Source organism: Thunnus maccoyii, chromosome 19 (assembly GCF_910596095.1).
Source record: "Thunnus maccoyii chromosome 19, fThuMac1.1, whole genome shotgun sequence".
Classification (NCBI taxonomy): Eukaryota; Metazoa; Chordata; class Actinopteri; order Scombriformes; family Scombridae; genus Thunnus; species Thunnus maccoyii.
Genome location: NC_056551.1, coordinates 1,057,115 through 1,073,675, shown reverse-complemented (window position 1 = coordinate 1,073,675; position 16,561 = coordinate 1,057,115). Strand labels below are relative to the sequence as shown.

Below are 16,561 nucleotides of genomic sequence, written 5' to 3'. Positions count from 1 at the left end.
TTTTCATGGCACTCCCATGAGATGTTGTGTGTAAAGGTCTCTTGATGTGAGGAGAGAGTGAACAGTAGGTCTGACTCCACTGACAGATGAGTCTGTGATTTACAAGCAGACAAAACCTGTGAGTGAGGTTGTAAGCTTGGTGGCTTTCAATGTCTCATTTAACTTCTTTTGGTCGTCTGTGTTGAGGGCTGAGATGAATCAGCATTTTCTGAGTTCTGTTTACGGTGACAAATCTTTCCATCGCTAGCTGTGACGACAAGCTGGAAACTGTGTTGCATTTCTATGACAGTCAGCAATCATGAGCTGTAACATCACCAATATTATCCGGCTTATGATGTGGTTATTTTCATTATTGCTTACTGTATTTTTTCTGCTTGGATGAGATATGAAAAATATGTTATTTAGTTTTTTAATGTGGTGTGTGAAAAACACAATTAAAGGGACAAATCTTGTGGTGGCTTTATAAAGACCCTCTAAAATCCACAAAACATACTTTTAAACTTATAAACAAGAGTTTGAACTTCATAACAGAGTTTTGACTTCATAATATACTGCCATTTCAGCTGACTACAGCATGCTGTGGCAGCTCTGTGGCATGTCTAACCATGATCATACATGTTTCCACTATGGCTTCTCAACAGGGGATGACCAGTCTGACCTGTGATATTATTGTCTCACTTAACCGCAGGGCCAAAATGTGACCATCTCCACCCTCAGCAAATCCTTAACTCGCACTTGAAGATTTTGCCTATTCTTGCTATACTGACAGTGTGACTGACCAAACATAACATTCACTGTGTAATTGTAGACTTATCAACAAGTTGAAGCATAGTAACAATATCCTCAGTTCATACTGCAGTTTCATTTGCCTTTTTGTCACAAAAGTGCACTTTCTAATATTACTCTTCCATCTTTAGACTATTATCAATATTTCACTGCCTCTGATACCATTTATTTCAAAGCACAATCCCTGCATGGTTAAACATATTTGCTACATATTTAGCACTTGTAACAAAATCAGTGTGTCATAAAGTTATTTAAAATAAACAATCTTGCAACAGACAGCACACCTACTGTTCCTAAAGTTGGTCTAAATCTCATCCCATTATAGTGATCGGAAGTGAGTTAGTGATAAGCATTAATCACTGGTTCAGGCTTTCTGTTGTCAGGATGTTTTTAAGAGCACTGTGCAGCTTCAGATGGATTATATATCAATTGTTATATATGTCAAAACTACTCTTGAAAGGAGTAGTTTTGGATCATTAAACACAAATGTTCCATCACTGAAAAACATCAATAACACTTGTTATTTTCTACTTGAAAATAATTCTAAGTATGCACTTGTAAAAACTCTGAGGGTCTCTGTTGCACAATCAGCAGCTCATTAACAGAAACATTTTCTGAGCTTAGGGTGTAGTTAGATGAAAATATCAATAAAGTAATTCAGTAACTACTCATCATCTTTTAGGGCACTGTAAATTTGTGAATGTGTCCTTAAAATTCACACATTTATTTAAAAACATCATTGCACCTATTTTATGTGCACACTCTTCTTTGTTATGCAGTGTGATAAGTCTTAAATCACAAAAACTGAATCCTGTGTGCAGCCTTGTTGCAGGATTAACATCCTCTAACAAACCAGACAGTCCAGATCTTTCATGCTCACAATTTCTTCTTACGTGTAGTAAAAATGTACTCTTACCGTTCTCCTGTGTATCCAGGGCTGCAGAGACACTGTCCAGTGGACGAGACACAGAAGCCGTTGTTGTGACACTGGCATTCCTGAGAACAGTTCGGTCCAAATCTCCCCTCTGGACATGGCTGGCCACACACTGTGCCCTGCATTCAGCAACAACAACAAGAACATTAATTTCTGAACTTTGTGTGTAGCTTCTAGGCCTAAACTCAGTTTTACACAGTACATGTATTAAATGTCAACAGGCCTATTGACGTGTGAAATCAAGTAATTCATTTTCTCATCTCAGATATATTATAGACCCTCTATTCTTTGTTTTCATCCATAACTCTGCTTCTCTGCAAGAATGCACTGAGCTCCTATCACATCATGTAGGATACTGATTTTGATATAGTGCTTTTGACTGGTACTGTATGTATCCAGAGACCTTTTGAATCTCACTGAGCCTTTTAACTTTATCAAATATGTTGAAGAGACTGCTCATTCCTTGACACATGCCATGATTTTCTCTCCTCTGGCTCAGCTCAAAATGACATGTTATCAGAAGATAGCAGCATGTCTGATGATACTGTTCTTACTTTGAGGATTATGGTGACTGCCTCTGTCTCCAGGTCTAGTGCACCATCTTTAAGATGCTTCTTTCATGCCCAGTGTGTTGCTAAATTATGTTATGCCATCAGTTCATCTGACTTCTCTTGCAGTATTTCTAACAATTACTGTTTTGATGATTCTTCTCCTTTTAAATACAGAAAGGTCAAACCTAAAACCCCAGCCTCACAGCTACATCAAGGCCATGGGAATGTGGAGGACACATAATCTATAAATACTGTCAATTTAGAAATGTGTAGAAACATTTTGGGAAATACATTTATTTGCGTTCTTTCTGAGAGTGAGATGTTCAGATGAAAATCAGTCTCATGTCGGTGTGTTCAGTACAGAGCTGTAGTCAGAATGTGGTTAGCCTATCTTAGCATAAAGACTAGCAGCAGAGGGAAACAGCTAGCCTGACTCTGTCCGAATTTCAAAAATGCATCTACCAACACCTCTAAATTTCATTGATTAAAATGTTGTATATATGTTGCAATATTAAAAGTCAAAATTGTATGCTGTCCTAGTCTTTCTTTTTTATGATTAACTACATTGAGGATCCAGCAGCCAGTCTGCAAGGTCTAATCGTGAGTTAAGCGTGTTGTATCTTATTTTCTATTAACATGTTGTATCTCATTTGTTTGTTTTTGTTTGTTTTGTTTGTACAAAATGTAATATAAAAACTACAATTTGTGGTTTTAGAGGGAGTTATGTGCTGAAACTATTTTTGAGCTAACAAAACTGTCTATGGCTACAGCGCAGGTTGCCAGATACAGATGGTGAGAACAGGTTTAGGTTTCTGTCACTTCACTGTGACAACAAGACTCCAGGAAGCTGTACACAGTCACTGCACCCACTGTTCACCGAAAAGCACACAGGTGTACTTCCTAAAATGTTATTCCTTTAATAGGTCATATTTGAATGTACAAGACAGCAGGCACTAACCTCATCTCATGACATCATGATATGTGACACAGCTCATGTCATGTATAGTCCTGTATGTATTATGCCACTGTGCACTGGTGTAGGCGTTGTGTCTAATTTATTTATTCATGAGGAATATGAATGACAATAAGTTGTTCTTCTGAAGCGTTAAAACAAACAGCAGGGGTCGTGTAGGGAGTGTGTTGGGGGTGTGTACCATCCATCCTGCAGGACAGGAGCACTCTCCAGTCACATGGTGACACACTCCTCCATTCTGACATGGACACCTCTCCTCACACTGCTGCCCATGTTTACCTGGAGGACACAGGTCTTCACAGCTTTGAGGACAAACAAAACAACATGTGGTTAATATCTGTCCACCTTCTGACTGTCTCATATGGAGGTTTACTCTATGTAACAACACTCAAACCTGCTTGACATGTGCAATCCTTAACAGTGAAACTTTTATTTTCAGTTCCATGTTACATTATTGTTGCAATGGAATTTGGACTGCAATTAATTATTATTTTGATTATCAATTAATGTTGAATATTTTTTTTCAATCAATTGATTTATCATTATATCTATAAACTGTCGCTGACATAATCAAATGGTTTGTTTTGTTTAACCAGCGGTCCAAATCCCAAAGATATTTAATGTACAATAAAACAAAAAAAAGCATAGTTGGGATTTTTGATTGATAAATGACTAATTAATCAACTAACTGTTATAGAACTAATGATAAAAAAGTAAAATAAAGATGCAGTCAGACAGTTTCCAGTAGCCTGTCACATAAACATCTATCACATCCTGACTGAATGTGATTTAATAGTGAGTATTATTCAATAATAATAATACTCTGTCACAAGTGTTTTTATGATATGATACTTTGTGATACAGTATTAAGATGCTGAATATCTGTGATATTCATGACAGATTTTATTCTGTAACCTTCAGTTTTTTAAAAATGATTTTACACAGAAATTTCAGACCCATTACCTCAAACTAATTCACATCCTGAAATAAAGAAATTCAAACATTAGTTGACATTTGTCCGTTACCTTGATCTCTTGACATTATTATTACTGATGACAACATGAGGCCACATAAAGTCAGACAGAAATCTGTGATTGAATCCTCAGGCCTGCCTTATCTCAAATAGCCTATTGCTGTAACTGAACAATTTATTTTTCTTCTGGCATTTTTTGGCAGCTAAAAAAAACTTCAACTGCACTACCACCACCCTCTGGACCTGAGTTACAGCAACCTGGATTTACTAGCATTGATCTGGCTAACAGAGAAGCAAGATGACTAAGTGTAAATGAAGTGAATTAAATGACATCTGGATTTTATCCAAATAATAACAAGTGTAATAACAACAAGTGAAAATCGGACCAAAGATTGTGGATTTTCTTACAGTGGACTGGACTAGCCCTCTACACACATATGGGCAGTGAAAATGAAGCTTGATACACCAGATATCACGTAAGGTCTTATTGAACACAACTTGATCACATAAATCCTTGCTGTTCCAGCCTGTTTCTTTAGTAACTTGGTTCTGCGTTGACCCGTGGACACAAGATGAGCTCATACTCTGGTCCAAAACAAAACAATTGAGGCGCTGGCTTTGGAAAGAAATTCTTCATGCATGTTAACATATCCAGCAACAGAGTACAAAATTGTGTAAAAAGTGTTTCTATGTAGGCACTGAGCCACAAGAGAAGATTTAATTTCATGTCACTGCTGGGATTAGAAACAGAAAACAGATTCTCACACACACACTTACAAAGCTCCAGTGTATCCTGGTGAGCACTTGCATTCTCCGGTCACATGGTGACAGGCAGCTCCGTTCTGGCATTGGCATTTCTGCTGGCATCCATTACCATAGGTACCCACTTCACACTGGGCCTCACAGCGCCAGCCTCTGTATCCAGGAGTGCAGATACAGGCTCCAGTGATGGGGTTACACAGAGCTCCGTTCTGGCACTGGCATCGGTTACTGCAGTGGGGGCCCCAGTGGTTACTGTCACAAGCTGAGGATGAGATGAATGAAGAGTGATGATCATCTCTGACATGATTGTTCTCATCTTTAGTACTACTACCAGACAAAAGAAGACATTACATAAAAGCCATTTAAAAGGGCTTTAGAATTGAATCATTGTATACCAGTATTCAGCCCTCTTATAAACTTTTTACACCAAGGACCTATGTTCAGCCTGAACTGGGGGCCCTTAAACACCAAAACCTAATGACATGTAATGTAATATCCCCATGTCAAGCTCTGAACACAAGATGCTGTTATCAGCCAGGTAATCACTGGCCCTGCACTGATTCTTGGCCAAGTGACCCTATGACCATGTCCAACCCTGATCTCAAAGAGCTTCATGGACACCAGCACCCAGTGGAACTCAGCTGCAAATACTTAAAGGATAAGTATGGTGTTATTCTATATTACTGTGTCTCTGGGGAAGGCAGTGTTGGTCAGTCAGTTGTTTGGTCAATAGGTCTGAAATATCTCAACAACTATTGGATGCAGTGTTTTAAAATTTGGTACAGGTCCTGCTGATGATAAATACTACTGACTTTGTTGATCCCAGGTCAAGGTTTTCAATTAACCAGTGAAGTATCTCAACATCTATCATTTGGATTGGCACACAATTTGGTCTGTTTGGTCTGTCTGTTGTATTCCATACACTGTCAGCACCAACCCAATTTGTTCCAGACAAAGATGAAACATTTGAAAATGACTCACAAATGTATAGTTTTCTTTAAAAAAAAAAAAAAAAAAAGGCTCAATCATTTTCTAAAACAGCTGGTCAGTGTATTTTTTAACAAACGTTACTCAAACAGGGGGAAATAGTGAATTTGTTGGGGACTATTTTCAGTGGCGAATATATTTGGTGTTCAGGTGAGTATTTCTGGCAGCAGGACAGTGTGTGTTGGATTGAGTCCAGATAAACTACAGTGTGTGTGTATGTGTGTGTTCATGGTGATGAAGGAACATGTAACCCAGTGCAACAATGTGGCTCACTGATGTGTTTTTAATAATTTTTACACAACAATAGAACTCTATGACACAGAGGAATAAGATATATCAAGCTTTGATACACAATACTAAGTAGATGAAGTCATTGTTGGTATTCGTGTTTTTGTGGAATTTGTTGACAACAAGAAACAAAAAAAGTATAAAATGCAACGTGAGGTAATCGATCTCCTGATTCCATCATCCTGCTGAGATTTTAACACTCCCATTCACATAAATAGCATTTACTCTCTTTTATTTATATGCTTTTATCTCATACAGAAATGAGTTCAAACACTTAACTCCATGAACCAAACTGAGATCTGACAGCGAGCTGTGTGCCACCACTGAACAAACAGAATTGAACAAACTTTGGAGGTTGAAACCAAAGCCTGCTCCTCATCACTGACATGAAAAACATCTGATTCTACAATCTAAATTACCGTGTGGCCAGGCAGGCGGCGACCTGAACCCACCTCATTAACCTCTGGCTGTTGGATATCAGCCTTAATCAGACCACACCTCTTACACACAAGCCAGCTTTGCCGTGCATCTGGCCTTCCCATCACCACTTGCAGTATGGGAGCTTCTCCATGTGTAGCCACAGTTAACTGGTAAACCTGAGAATGTGTTGTACGGCATGTTTATTCTGGATGTCTTTAATCTTGAAGTGAACACGTCAGGAGGCCACTGGCAATGACTGGAGAACAAATAGAAGGTTTACAGTGACTGCCAGACCTTTCATTATGGGACTCTACGTCATGGTGGTCTATATTAAGTTTAGGGGAAAGCGAGATTTTAACCAGGAAAAAAATAGAGAAATTGACAGTTGAGATAGGGGCTTTTTACTCTATGTGGCTCTGTAGTCAGCTAGCCCTTCTGTGGGCAATAATTCTGGCAGGTCTAATGTTTTATAGTTTTGCCATAATTTCTATTGGTTATAATACCACTATATTTACAAAACTGACACCTGAAAACTGATTCCCCTGAAAAGCTATATGCATACTCCAACTACAAACTATATAGTCTATAAAGACAACGGTCCAAAGATGCGTCTGTGAGATATGTAACAGGTAACTACAAACATTTATAGTTTATAACCTTCTGCTGTTTAAGCTAAAGACAAAATTTATTGATTTTTTGGCCATTTGGGGGCAGCAGAACAAGCTGTAAAGACAACACTGACATATTAACTTATCGTTATTGTAGCCAACTTGTTAGCAAAGAAGTTGCCTTTAACACATCCAGCAAAGCAACATTTGATCACCAACTCCTGAGAGAAATATCTGTCTCTTTAGCAGTTAAATGCTCGCCAGCTAGTCTCTAACTGTGTCTGTCTGCTGTTTGGTGCTGGGCATGTAGTGTACAGTAGTAGTGTGGTTTTATCAGAGCTTTTTTATTGCAAACAGCTGCATGCTGCTGCTGGAAACCAGCTTGATGAGAGTGCTGAACAAAATAGATGCTTAAGACGGTAAAGACGCAGCTCAGTCTGTTATGCTGAAAAACCATTGTGTTGGAGTTTGACGTTTCACTGACTTTGCATCATTCAAGCCGGTTGCTACATACAGTACATGTATTTTCCGTTTGGCAAATATTGATGTGGATGATACTACCTCCAGATCACTTTTTCTCCTGAACACAACTGCAGAGGAGCGTGACATTTGTACACTTCAGAATGATGTTCAGATGAAATAGAGGGTTATCCACTGACTTGAAGGATGAATTATGAGGCATAGTCTCAGAGAACAGGTATCCCAACATAAGGATATGTGCCTTTTGCCTGTCAGACATATTTGGATCAACCTACCATTGTAAATTTGCTTTCTCCCACATGACAAACGACCACATATCAGCCTGCCCAAGACTTGCAACCAGCTGACACACTCCTGATTATAAGAAACTAGTAGCCTCCTCCCAACGCAAAAGATGTTAAGGTAATCTCTTTCTTCTCTGATATGAAAAACATGTGATCCGCAAACACGGCAACATTGCTATAAAGAAGTCTGACAAATCAAGAAGCACGATCAGTTAGACAATCAGACAGGTTATAAACAAACCAACGATAAACCATTTTATTTGGAAGTTATTATCGTCACTCACCAAATATCGTATAATATAAGGTCACAGTCCAAATATCAACACTGTACATATTCACATAATAACCCATCCCACATGCTGACTGAACTACAGTGAGTAGAATAAGTCAAAGTTGAAGCATGGAGTGGGTTTAGATGTATGGATTATAATTTCATATTTCACCTTTTCTCTTCCAGATAAGTTCGCTAACCTGGATGTTTGTTTACAACCTTCATCTGACTGCTCATGTTTCTGACTCATCAGCTTTCTTTTGCTCCCAGATCTCAGTGACTAATTTAAGATTCAAATTGAAATAAACTCCAGAAAACTAGTGTATGGAGCTTAAGTTTTAAAAAAATCTTATTAAACTACCGTCTCTAAGGTCTGGAATGACCTTTCATTCTCTAAAAACCTGTCGTTATGCTGTTGTAACCTTGTTAACTTTGGTTTTCACAGCAGGTAATCGGAGAAAAAATCATTTGACTTTGTCTCGGAGATGTAAACCAGTTACAGAGTATGTTTGGTCACCTGTCAGCTGTCAATCCACAATGTTTTCATCTCAAACCTAATCTCAAGCCACACTCAACAGCTAGCTTTAGGTTTTCAGAGCTTCACCTCTGATCCTGATAGTACCGTGTCTATGGTAAATAAGGAAAACTGTTTCCCATCTGTTCTGTGGTATCCTGCAGGCTGTGACTGACCTCTGCAGCTGATTGTGGTTTCACTGCTCTGATTAGAGTATACACATCGCAACTGCAGTAAAACTAGGTGATTGCAGTGATGGTGTTCCTGTGGTTTATGGTCATATGTGCCTTTCTCTCTGGATATGTGTTTAATATAGTGTCTGTGTGCAGTGCAGAGGACAGATGTACTGCCACTTCATGAGCCGCAGCAGCAGAGAGAGAAGCAAGGTAGAGAATGCTAAATGAATCAAAGCCTTTTCAGCCTGAAATAATGAATTATGTCTTTGAACCAAATGTAAGACTGCTACTGAAACTAAAGGCATACTGAGTGCAATATTTCCCATGTAAATAGTATGAACATATTTCAAAATAATTCAACTAAATTGAACTCAATTTATTTCAGGAGTCTTCACTCCTATGGAACTTATCATAATTAAATGCATGCATGCATCATGTAAAAGTAGAGAAGAAGACAGGGCCTTTTTGTTTAAGCTGATCTTTAAATGTTTAAATTACCACAAAATAACTGATGAACAGTAACGCACTGCACCTCTGTCCCATCATCATTTACAAGCGTTCTCTAACACTTTGCTGTGCCTTTTTAGCTCTAAATGGTCTTATAACTCCAATAGTGTCAGGCAACAACTAACTTATGGGACAACAAAATGTTATTTCTTTAATGACTTAGAATACCATCATACTTAATAATAAATAAAAATGTCCTGACAACTCTGAAGGAGCTCAGGATTGATCCTGAGAGTGGCAGTTTTATTCCAATTTCAGTAGTGCAGTGACACCTGTACTAGATGTAGTACATCAGTGAAAACACTTTTTTCGTTATGAATTGGAGAAGGAGGTTACGCTTCAACAATGGGATTCTCAGTGGAGTGCTAAACCCAAAATCCAGTAGGCATGTTCCAAAAATATTAAAAAATGGTAGCACATCTCAAATTTCCTAGTCAAGGAGGACTAAATACTAACATTTCATTAGTTTATTTGACTCACATCACATTAGAAAAATATTTACACGGAAGTGTATTTCGTTGTGTTTGTTGCGTTTTGTCATGTTCTGAGATATTTCTCCACCTCTCTCCGATACTCCAAGATAAGTTCCGCTCTGTTCCATTAAAATACCAGTTTTTGAGCACCAAAAAGCTGAAGCCCTGAATGACTGGTCCTAACAATGTATGTTTTTTTTATTAGTTTCAAAACCCACGTGGGGGAGAACGGGGTATATAGAGCCAGTGGGTAAAATGAGCCACCCCCTTTATCTAGGTAATCATAAGCAAAAGTAATCATGTGACCACAAATTAAGAAAGTATAGTTCACATTACTCAATCCATCTTGGACTCAAGCACATGGAGAGAGGTGTAAGCAAAACAGAGCAAATAAAATGATTTTTGTCATGCCAAGTGAATTCATCATGTTACTAAAGTTATCAGTCTTGTATCTTAATTAAAACACATAAGTTTTGGACATTATTACATGTTAATTTCAGTCAGTGTGAGCAAAATGCAAAATGCCCCTCAAAGCATAACAGAGCCACCAGATCCCCTCACTGTAGGAGTCAAGGACGTAGTGGTTTTTCCTTTAATTTGTCACCTGTCTGTATACAGAAAAGCACATTTACACATACATTCTTTCTGTAGCTCAGATCACACTTTAATCTTTACTGAAAATGTTTAGGTAACATGTTGTGTAACAGGATACAAACATATCATTTTACTTAAAAGTATAAGTTTTTGCCTTTGTTAAATTGGTGGCATTGATAAAGTACAAAATTATCTCAAATTTGTTTGATTTTGTGTAATTTTTATATCAATATTTAATGGTAGCACTATTTACCCATAGAGTGCTCAATTTACCCCATCTCCATGCTCATTTTACCCCTACCTTGGGTCAAGTTGTGCCATAAGACTAACTTTTTTTGATGGCTCATTGTTCTAAAACCATAATAATTAGATAACTTGTTTTAATTTCCATGGATACACAACAACCTGAGGTATATATGGTAACTATTATTTGAAACAAATACACTTTAATTTTGAAGTAAAATCATCAAATGTAAAAAGTAGTTCATGTTACCTCGTTCTCCCCTACATAAAAACCAGGCACGTGCACGTGATATGACGTGATATATATATACGTGTCCTTAGTCCACTGAAATACAATATGAAACATAACTGGCAAATAAGATAATCCGCAGATCTGCAGCCTTTTTATTTTAAAATGTTAACTGCATTAATTAATGAATTAATTAATTTGAAAACACCTTACAGTCTCCTGCCTGTATGAGAATAACAAAATGAGGGGGAGGTGGAGTGCTAAACTGTCTTCATATCGTACAAAGTAAGTTTATTTCTTGTTCATATAAAAAATATTGATTAGTAAACCAAAACAATGAGCTTTCACATTACACACTATCATTTGATCCATTGTACATTTAAAAGTATTGATTAGTGCTTTAAGTTTTGGCTCACTGTTAACAGGTTGAAGTTACTTTTGGTGAGCATCAGTCAAGTTTTGTTTGAGAAAAGTTCCTTCTCCACTCACTCACTTTTTCCAATCTCCCAGTCCAAATGGATGCCATCTACTATCGGCCAGAAGAGGGTGAAAGCTCTGGAAAAAGCTAGTTAGAGGACCTTAAGTTTAGAATTATTTTATATTGGTTTTGGTCACTTGCATTATTGTAAAAACAACTGCCCACACAGTCCATAATTATTCATACAAACAGTACCATAAAGATGGTATTTTTGTATAAATAACTATGGATTTCCTTAGAGATCAGCCTCCTCTCTTCTACTACATAAACACAGCCTGGTGTTTATGTGCCCAGAATGCAGAGTAACACAGCCATCTCCAACCAGTCCACCATTCTGAAGCTGTTCAAGTGATTAACAGGCTCCTTTTATTCCTCCTGCATTAGCCTGCTTTATTCTGACCTGATAGAAAGTGCATACTTCCTTTTCCCCAGGCAGTCTGGCCCTGTGTGACAAACAGTGGCGAGGATTGGGGGTGGGGGAGGAGACAAAGAGGAGGAGGAGATTAGAGATACTAAGATGCACATGTAAAACCCTCCTGCATTCAAGTCTAGCATCCTGGTACCTTTGTGAAATCTGACCTAGATTGAAAAAAGGCCAAACTCCAGGAGCTTGGGGCTCCTCATCCGCTCGCTGGAGAACAGACTAGTCTCTTTCATTGGCCTATTTAAGATGGCCGTGAACAAAAAAGACTGCACTGTGATGGTCACAAGGCTAGATACATCACAGTTGCAGGATTGCACAGTTTTTATTCTACTGGATATTCATCATGGAGAAAAAAAAAAAAACCTCATAAAAAAAGACTCCATAATGTTATCCTTCATCTGCTATTAACTACGGTGCTGAACAAAACTAAATAGCCAGTGTAACTTCTACATACATGTATCTTCACATGTAGACACAAGAAGACATAAAAATGTTCAAAAGCTTCCTCACACCTCCACACCAAGTGAGATTTCAGGAGGAAAAGAGTCAGTCACAAAAAGAAAAAGTCATGAGCCAGTAACTTGAGCTGCCAGTTGTTGAGAGTTGGCTCGGCTCTGACCCTCCACACTGGGGAGGGATTGGGACCGAGATGTTTTTCCATCTATTTAGTGATTACCCAGTCTACCAGGCATGGTGCGCTCATGGGAACAGAAAACGCCTTTCACACTGATACGGAGGATTCCTGGTGAGAAAAAACATCTGTAGCGTCCCTCTAGTTTTCCACGCTGAGTGGGAATGTGTGTCCTCCTCCAGAGATTTATTGGCATATTACAATAAAACTATCTCACCAATCAACAGTGTCTTTGCATGGGGATACCATGCTTTATAGAACCTGCACCACAAATCATCTGTTTGCTTCTTTAAGCTGCACTCCCTGATTTTGTTGTAGTGCCCAATAGCGTTCCCACACTTTAAAATGTTGGAAAGTCAGGATATCTCAGTCACTATTTAATCTCTCTTGTGATACCCAAAATCTTATGTATGTATGGAACTAAATGTCTGGAGCACTCTTTTAAGTTCAGTTGTCCATCCAACAATTTCAAAACCCATCTGGCTCAAGAGATACTTGACGTCATAAAGTACTGCAACAATAATAATCACAAAAAGAAAATCTGCTGATGTGTGACGACAAAGACTTCTTAGACACCAGAGATATTTTGTGTTGTAAATGGAAATTAAAACAACTTCAGTGGAACTTTAAGAGAGGTGAGGGATTCATTCATTATTCTTTTTCCCTCCTGAACTGTCTTACTGGGTTTCTGGTTTCTTCATTTAGCCCTGACAATGTACAGACATATTGTCTTTTATATCTTGTGCATTAGGGTGTAAAATACTTACACAAGATCTGTTTAAATCATTTATGTGCAGCTAGACTGAACATGAGGAGTGCATTTGGGGGCAGTAGAATACTGTAGGTGTTGAAAGAAACCAAGTGGAGGCAGAAGCAAAGAGCTGACTGAATTTCAAGGGTCAGAGTGACTCAGGGATAGAGGTGTAAGCAAGCAGAATCTGAAAGAGCACAGACGCAGACAGAAGAGTCTGTTTGGAATAAACACATACATATACTGTACGGAAATATATATACATAATATAATGATTACAGGTACTGTTTATACCGTTTATATATTATACTGTGAACATTTGCACATTCTTCACTTACACTTTCACTTACTATATTTTATTTTTTAATTGTAAAATTGTATTATATGTTTATATCACCTGTTTTTTGTGGTACTTGTATTTTCTCTTACCTTCTATTTTTTGATTATTATGCACCACTAATTCCTTGTATGTACAAACCTATTTGGCAATAAACCTGATTCTGGTCCTCACTTTAAGCACAGAATGGGACTTAACCTATCACTGATCATCCTGGAATCTGTGTGGTGCACATAGTTAGCAAAAAGGAAAACAAATCTTGCCAACAATTATGTTTCCTCATACTCAGGGAGTGTATACACACACACACACACACACACACACACACACACACACATATATATATATGTACTCAATATACATAGTTTAAACCTCAGCTGACTTTTGATGACCATATAAAACATCTGTGCAAAACCTCTTTCTACCATCTCAAAATCATCTCTAAACTCTCTCTAACCCTGTCAGATGCAGAGAAACTTCTGTTCCTTTATCTCCTCAACACTGGACTACTGCAACGTGCTCTTCACAGGGATCCCTGGCAGAAGCACTGAGAAGCTCCAGTACATTCAGAGCAGCACTGCCAGGATCCTGCTGAGAGCGTGAAAACACAAACATATAACACCAATTCTGTCTTCATGGCACTGGTTCCCAGTCTCCTTCAGGGTTGACTACAAAGTCCTGCAATTCACATACGGGAACTGATCTCACCACAAACCTCCACCTGCACCCTCAGATCTGCCAGCAGATTGCTCCTCCAGGCCCCCAGTACCAAGCTCCGCACCGTGAGGGATCGAACCTTCTGCTCTGCTGCACCAAGCTTGTGAAACAGCCTTCCTAACCATCTGAGGGCAGCACAGACCCTAGTCTCTTTTAAAAATGGCTTAAAAACCTTTCTATTCAGGGTGGCTTTTTCATCTTAACTCTTGTTATTTTCTTTATGTTGTGTGTTCTATGTTATCAATACTGTAGCACTATGGTTTCACTATGAATGAAAAGTGCAGTACAAATTAAATGATGTATTATATATGTATTAAAATCAGAAAAAAACTGGAATATAAAGGCTGACAACAGGTCACCAAAGCATGACAAAGTAAAGTACTGTAGGTCTACTGACTAACATATGTCAGAAGGGGATTTTATGCGGCAACTCTCTAAGATATACAGTATATGTTGTTGTTGCTGCTATATTCTCACAGCTGAACTTGAGGCCTCCTGAGCATCTTGTGTTGTTGTCATGTGTACTAAATCACAAGCTCCATCGCCCCAGGTCATTTCCTACCACACAATTGTCTCCTATTATTCCTGCTTCCCCCTGAACGCAGCCATCCCCCATTTCCTGTTCTTGGCCCCTAAATTGATCCTCAGACATATTGTTGGGGCCCGCTGACCTGTAAAACACAGTTACAATACATCTGACTCTTTGGAGGCTCTTGAGGAAATTAAAGATATGTTACTAAAGGGGATGGGGAATGCACAGTGACTTAGTGCTGTGAGTCACTGACCTAATACAGCTGATACATTGGCTGTATCCTAATCCTAATCCTCTTTCCTCCTAGAGCAAAAAAATACATTTTTTCAAATGTCCACAATAAATCCACAATATTAAATAATTACAAGTTCTCTCATGACTGGCTGAGAACATCCCCCACAGTTCTCAGACATGAACAGTGGAATAAGCAGCTATCAATCTATTATACTCTGATGCCGTGTGACAGGGCTCAGCTCAGGTAGCTGTCTGGGCCAACGCCTGGTATTGATCTGTGGACTGACTGGACTGACTAATTAGTCACAGACCAGTGGTTACTGGGAAGGAGGAGATTAGACACTGAGCTCAGAAAGCACACACTAGTTACCAGACAGGATGATGTGGTGATCTGTATTGAAATCGAAATATAAATGTATTGATTTTTGATAAGGAGGGTGAATCGTTTTTCGGTCCAGAGTCTGCAAAGCCTAAACACAAATCACAGGTCAAAAAGAGTCTAGAATGACTTGCTGCTGCTCAGATAGTTAATATTAATGTGAGGGCACAGGTGAGCAAGATGAGTGTATCAACATCTTTATGAAGTCAGACTGGAGTTTAACAGTTGGCACAGTCAGATGATACTGTTGAGAAAGAATTGTAGGGGGGGGGGCGCACATATGACATTCTCCCTATCCACAAGGAAATTTTTTAAATGTTTAACCTGATTAAATCACTAACATGATTTTGGGGCAACATATGTGAACACTGCTGAGTTATAATAACCCAGCATGTTAATCAGGCCCAAAGGGACAGTAGGTTCCAAAGTTTTCAAAAGTTTGAATTAACAGATGAATCTTAATGAGACTTTATATCAGAGAAGTGAGGTTACAGGGGGGAAATCAGCCATTTTACTGGCAGTTGAAATACTAAAAAGACAAAGTGCAAACAATGCTTGACTCAAATTCAAGTCTTGGAAAAAATGTGGTGAGACTGTTTGTCTTAACTGGATTATTCAGAGCAGTAGTATTCAGTCACTATAGTAATGTCATCCACATGTTTTTCCTTCGCTTCTCTTTTCTTCCCTTTTTCATCTCTACTCTTTCTGTTTAGACCAACATTTTTTATTAATTACCAATGACTTGTATTTGTACCAACTTTTACATTTGCACAGTGTGTATGATGGTACCGACAAGTACCTCTTTTGTTCATTGCTTCTAATTAAGTGAAAAAGAAGTCAACAAAACCAAACAGAACAATGCAAAAAAAGAAAAGGAGCACACATAATGCAGATGGCCTCATGGTTCCCACAACATACTTCTTACTCCAATGATCAAAGCAAAACTGTGTAACTTTTAAATATGTAAAAAGTAAATTCTTTCTCATAAAAACAAACGTTTGATTTCTAAGCAATAGAAATAATGC

General features: G+C 38.3%; 1 protein-coding gene across 1 annotated transcript in view; it reads right to left on the bottom strand.

The window, feature by feature from the left end:
• The window catches only part of megf10 (multiple EGF-like-domains 10), a 68,801-nt gene that overhangs the window by 24,716 nt on the left and 27,524 nt on the right, over window positions 1-16,561 (bottom strand). The window contains exons 6-8 of the mRNA XM_042396173.1: window positions 4,995-5,241; window positions 3,426-3,546; window positions 1,703-1,839 (exon numbers count right to left, since the gene is read on the bottom strand). Of these exons, the coding sequence (XP_042252107.1) occupies window positions 1,703-1,839; window positions 3,426-3,546; window positions 4,995-5,241 (505 nt within the window). The remainder of the gene's footprint in view (window positions 1-1,702; window positions 1,840-3,425; window positions 3,547-4,994; window positions 5,242-16,561) is intronic.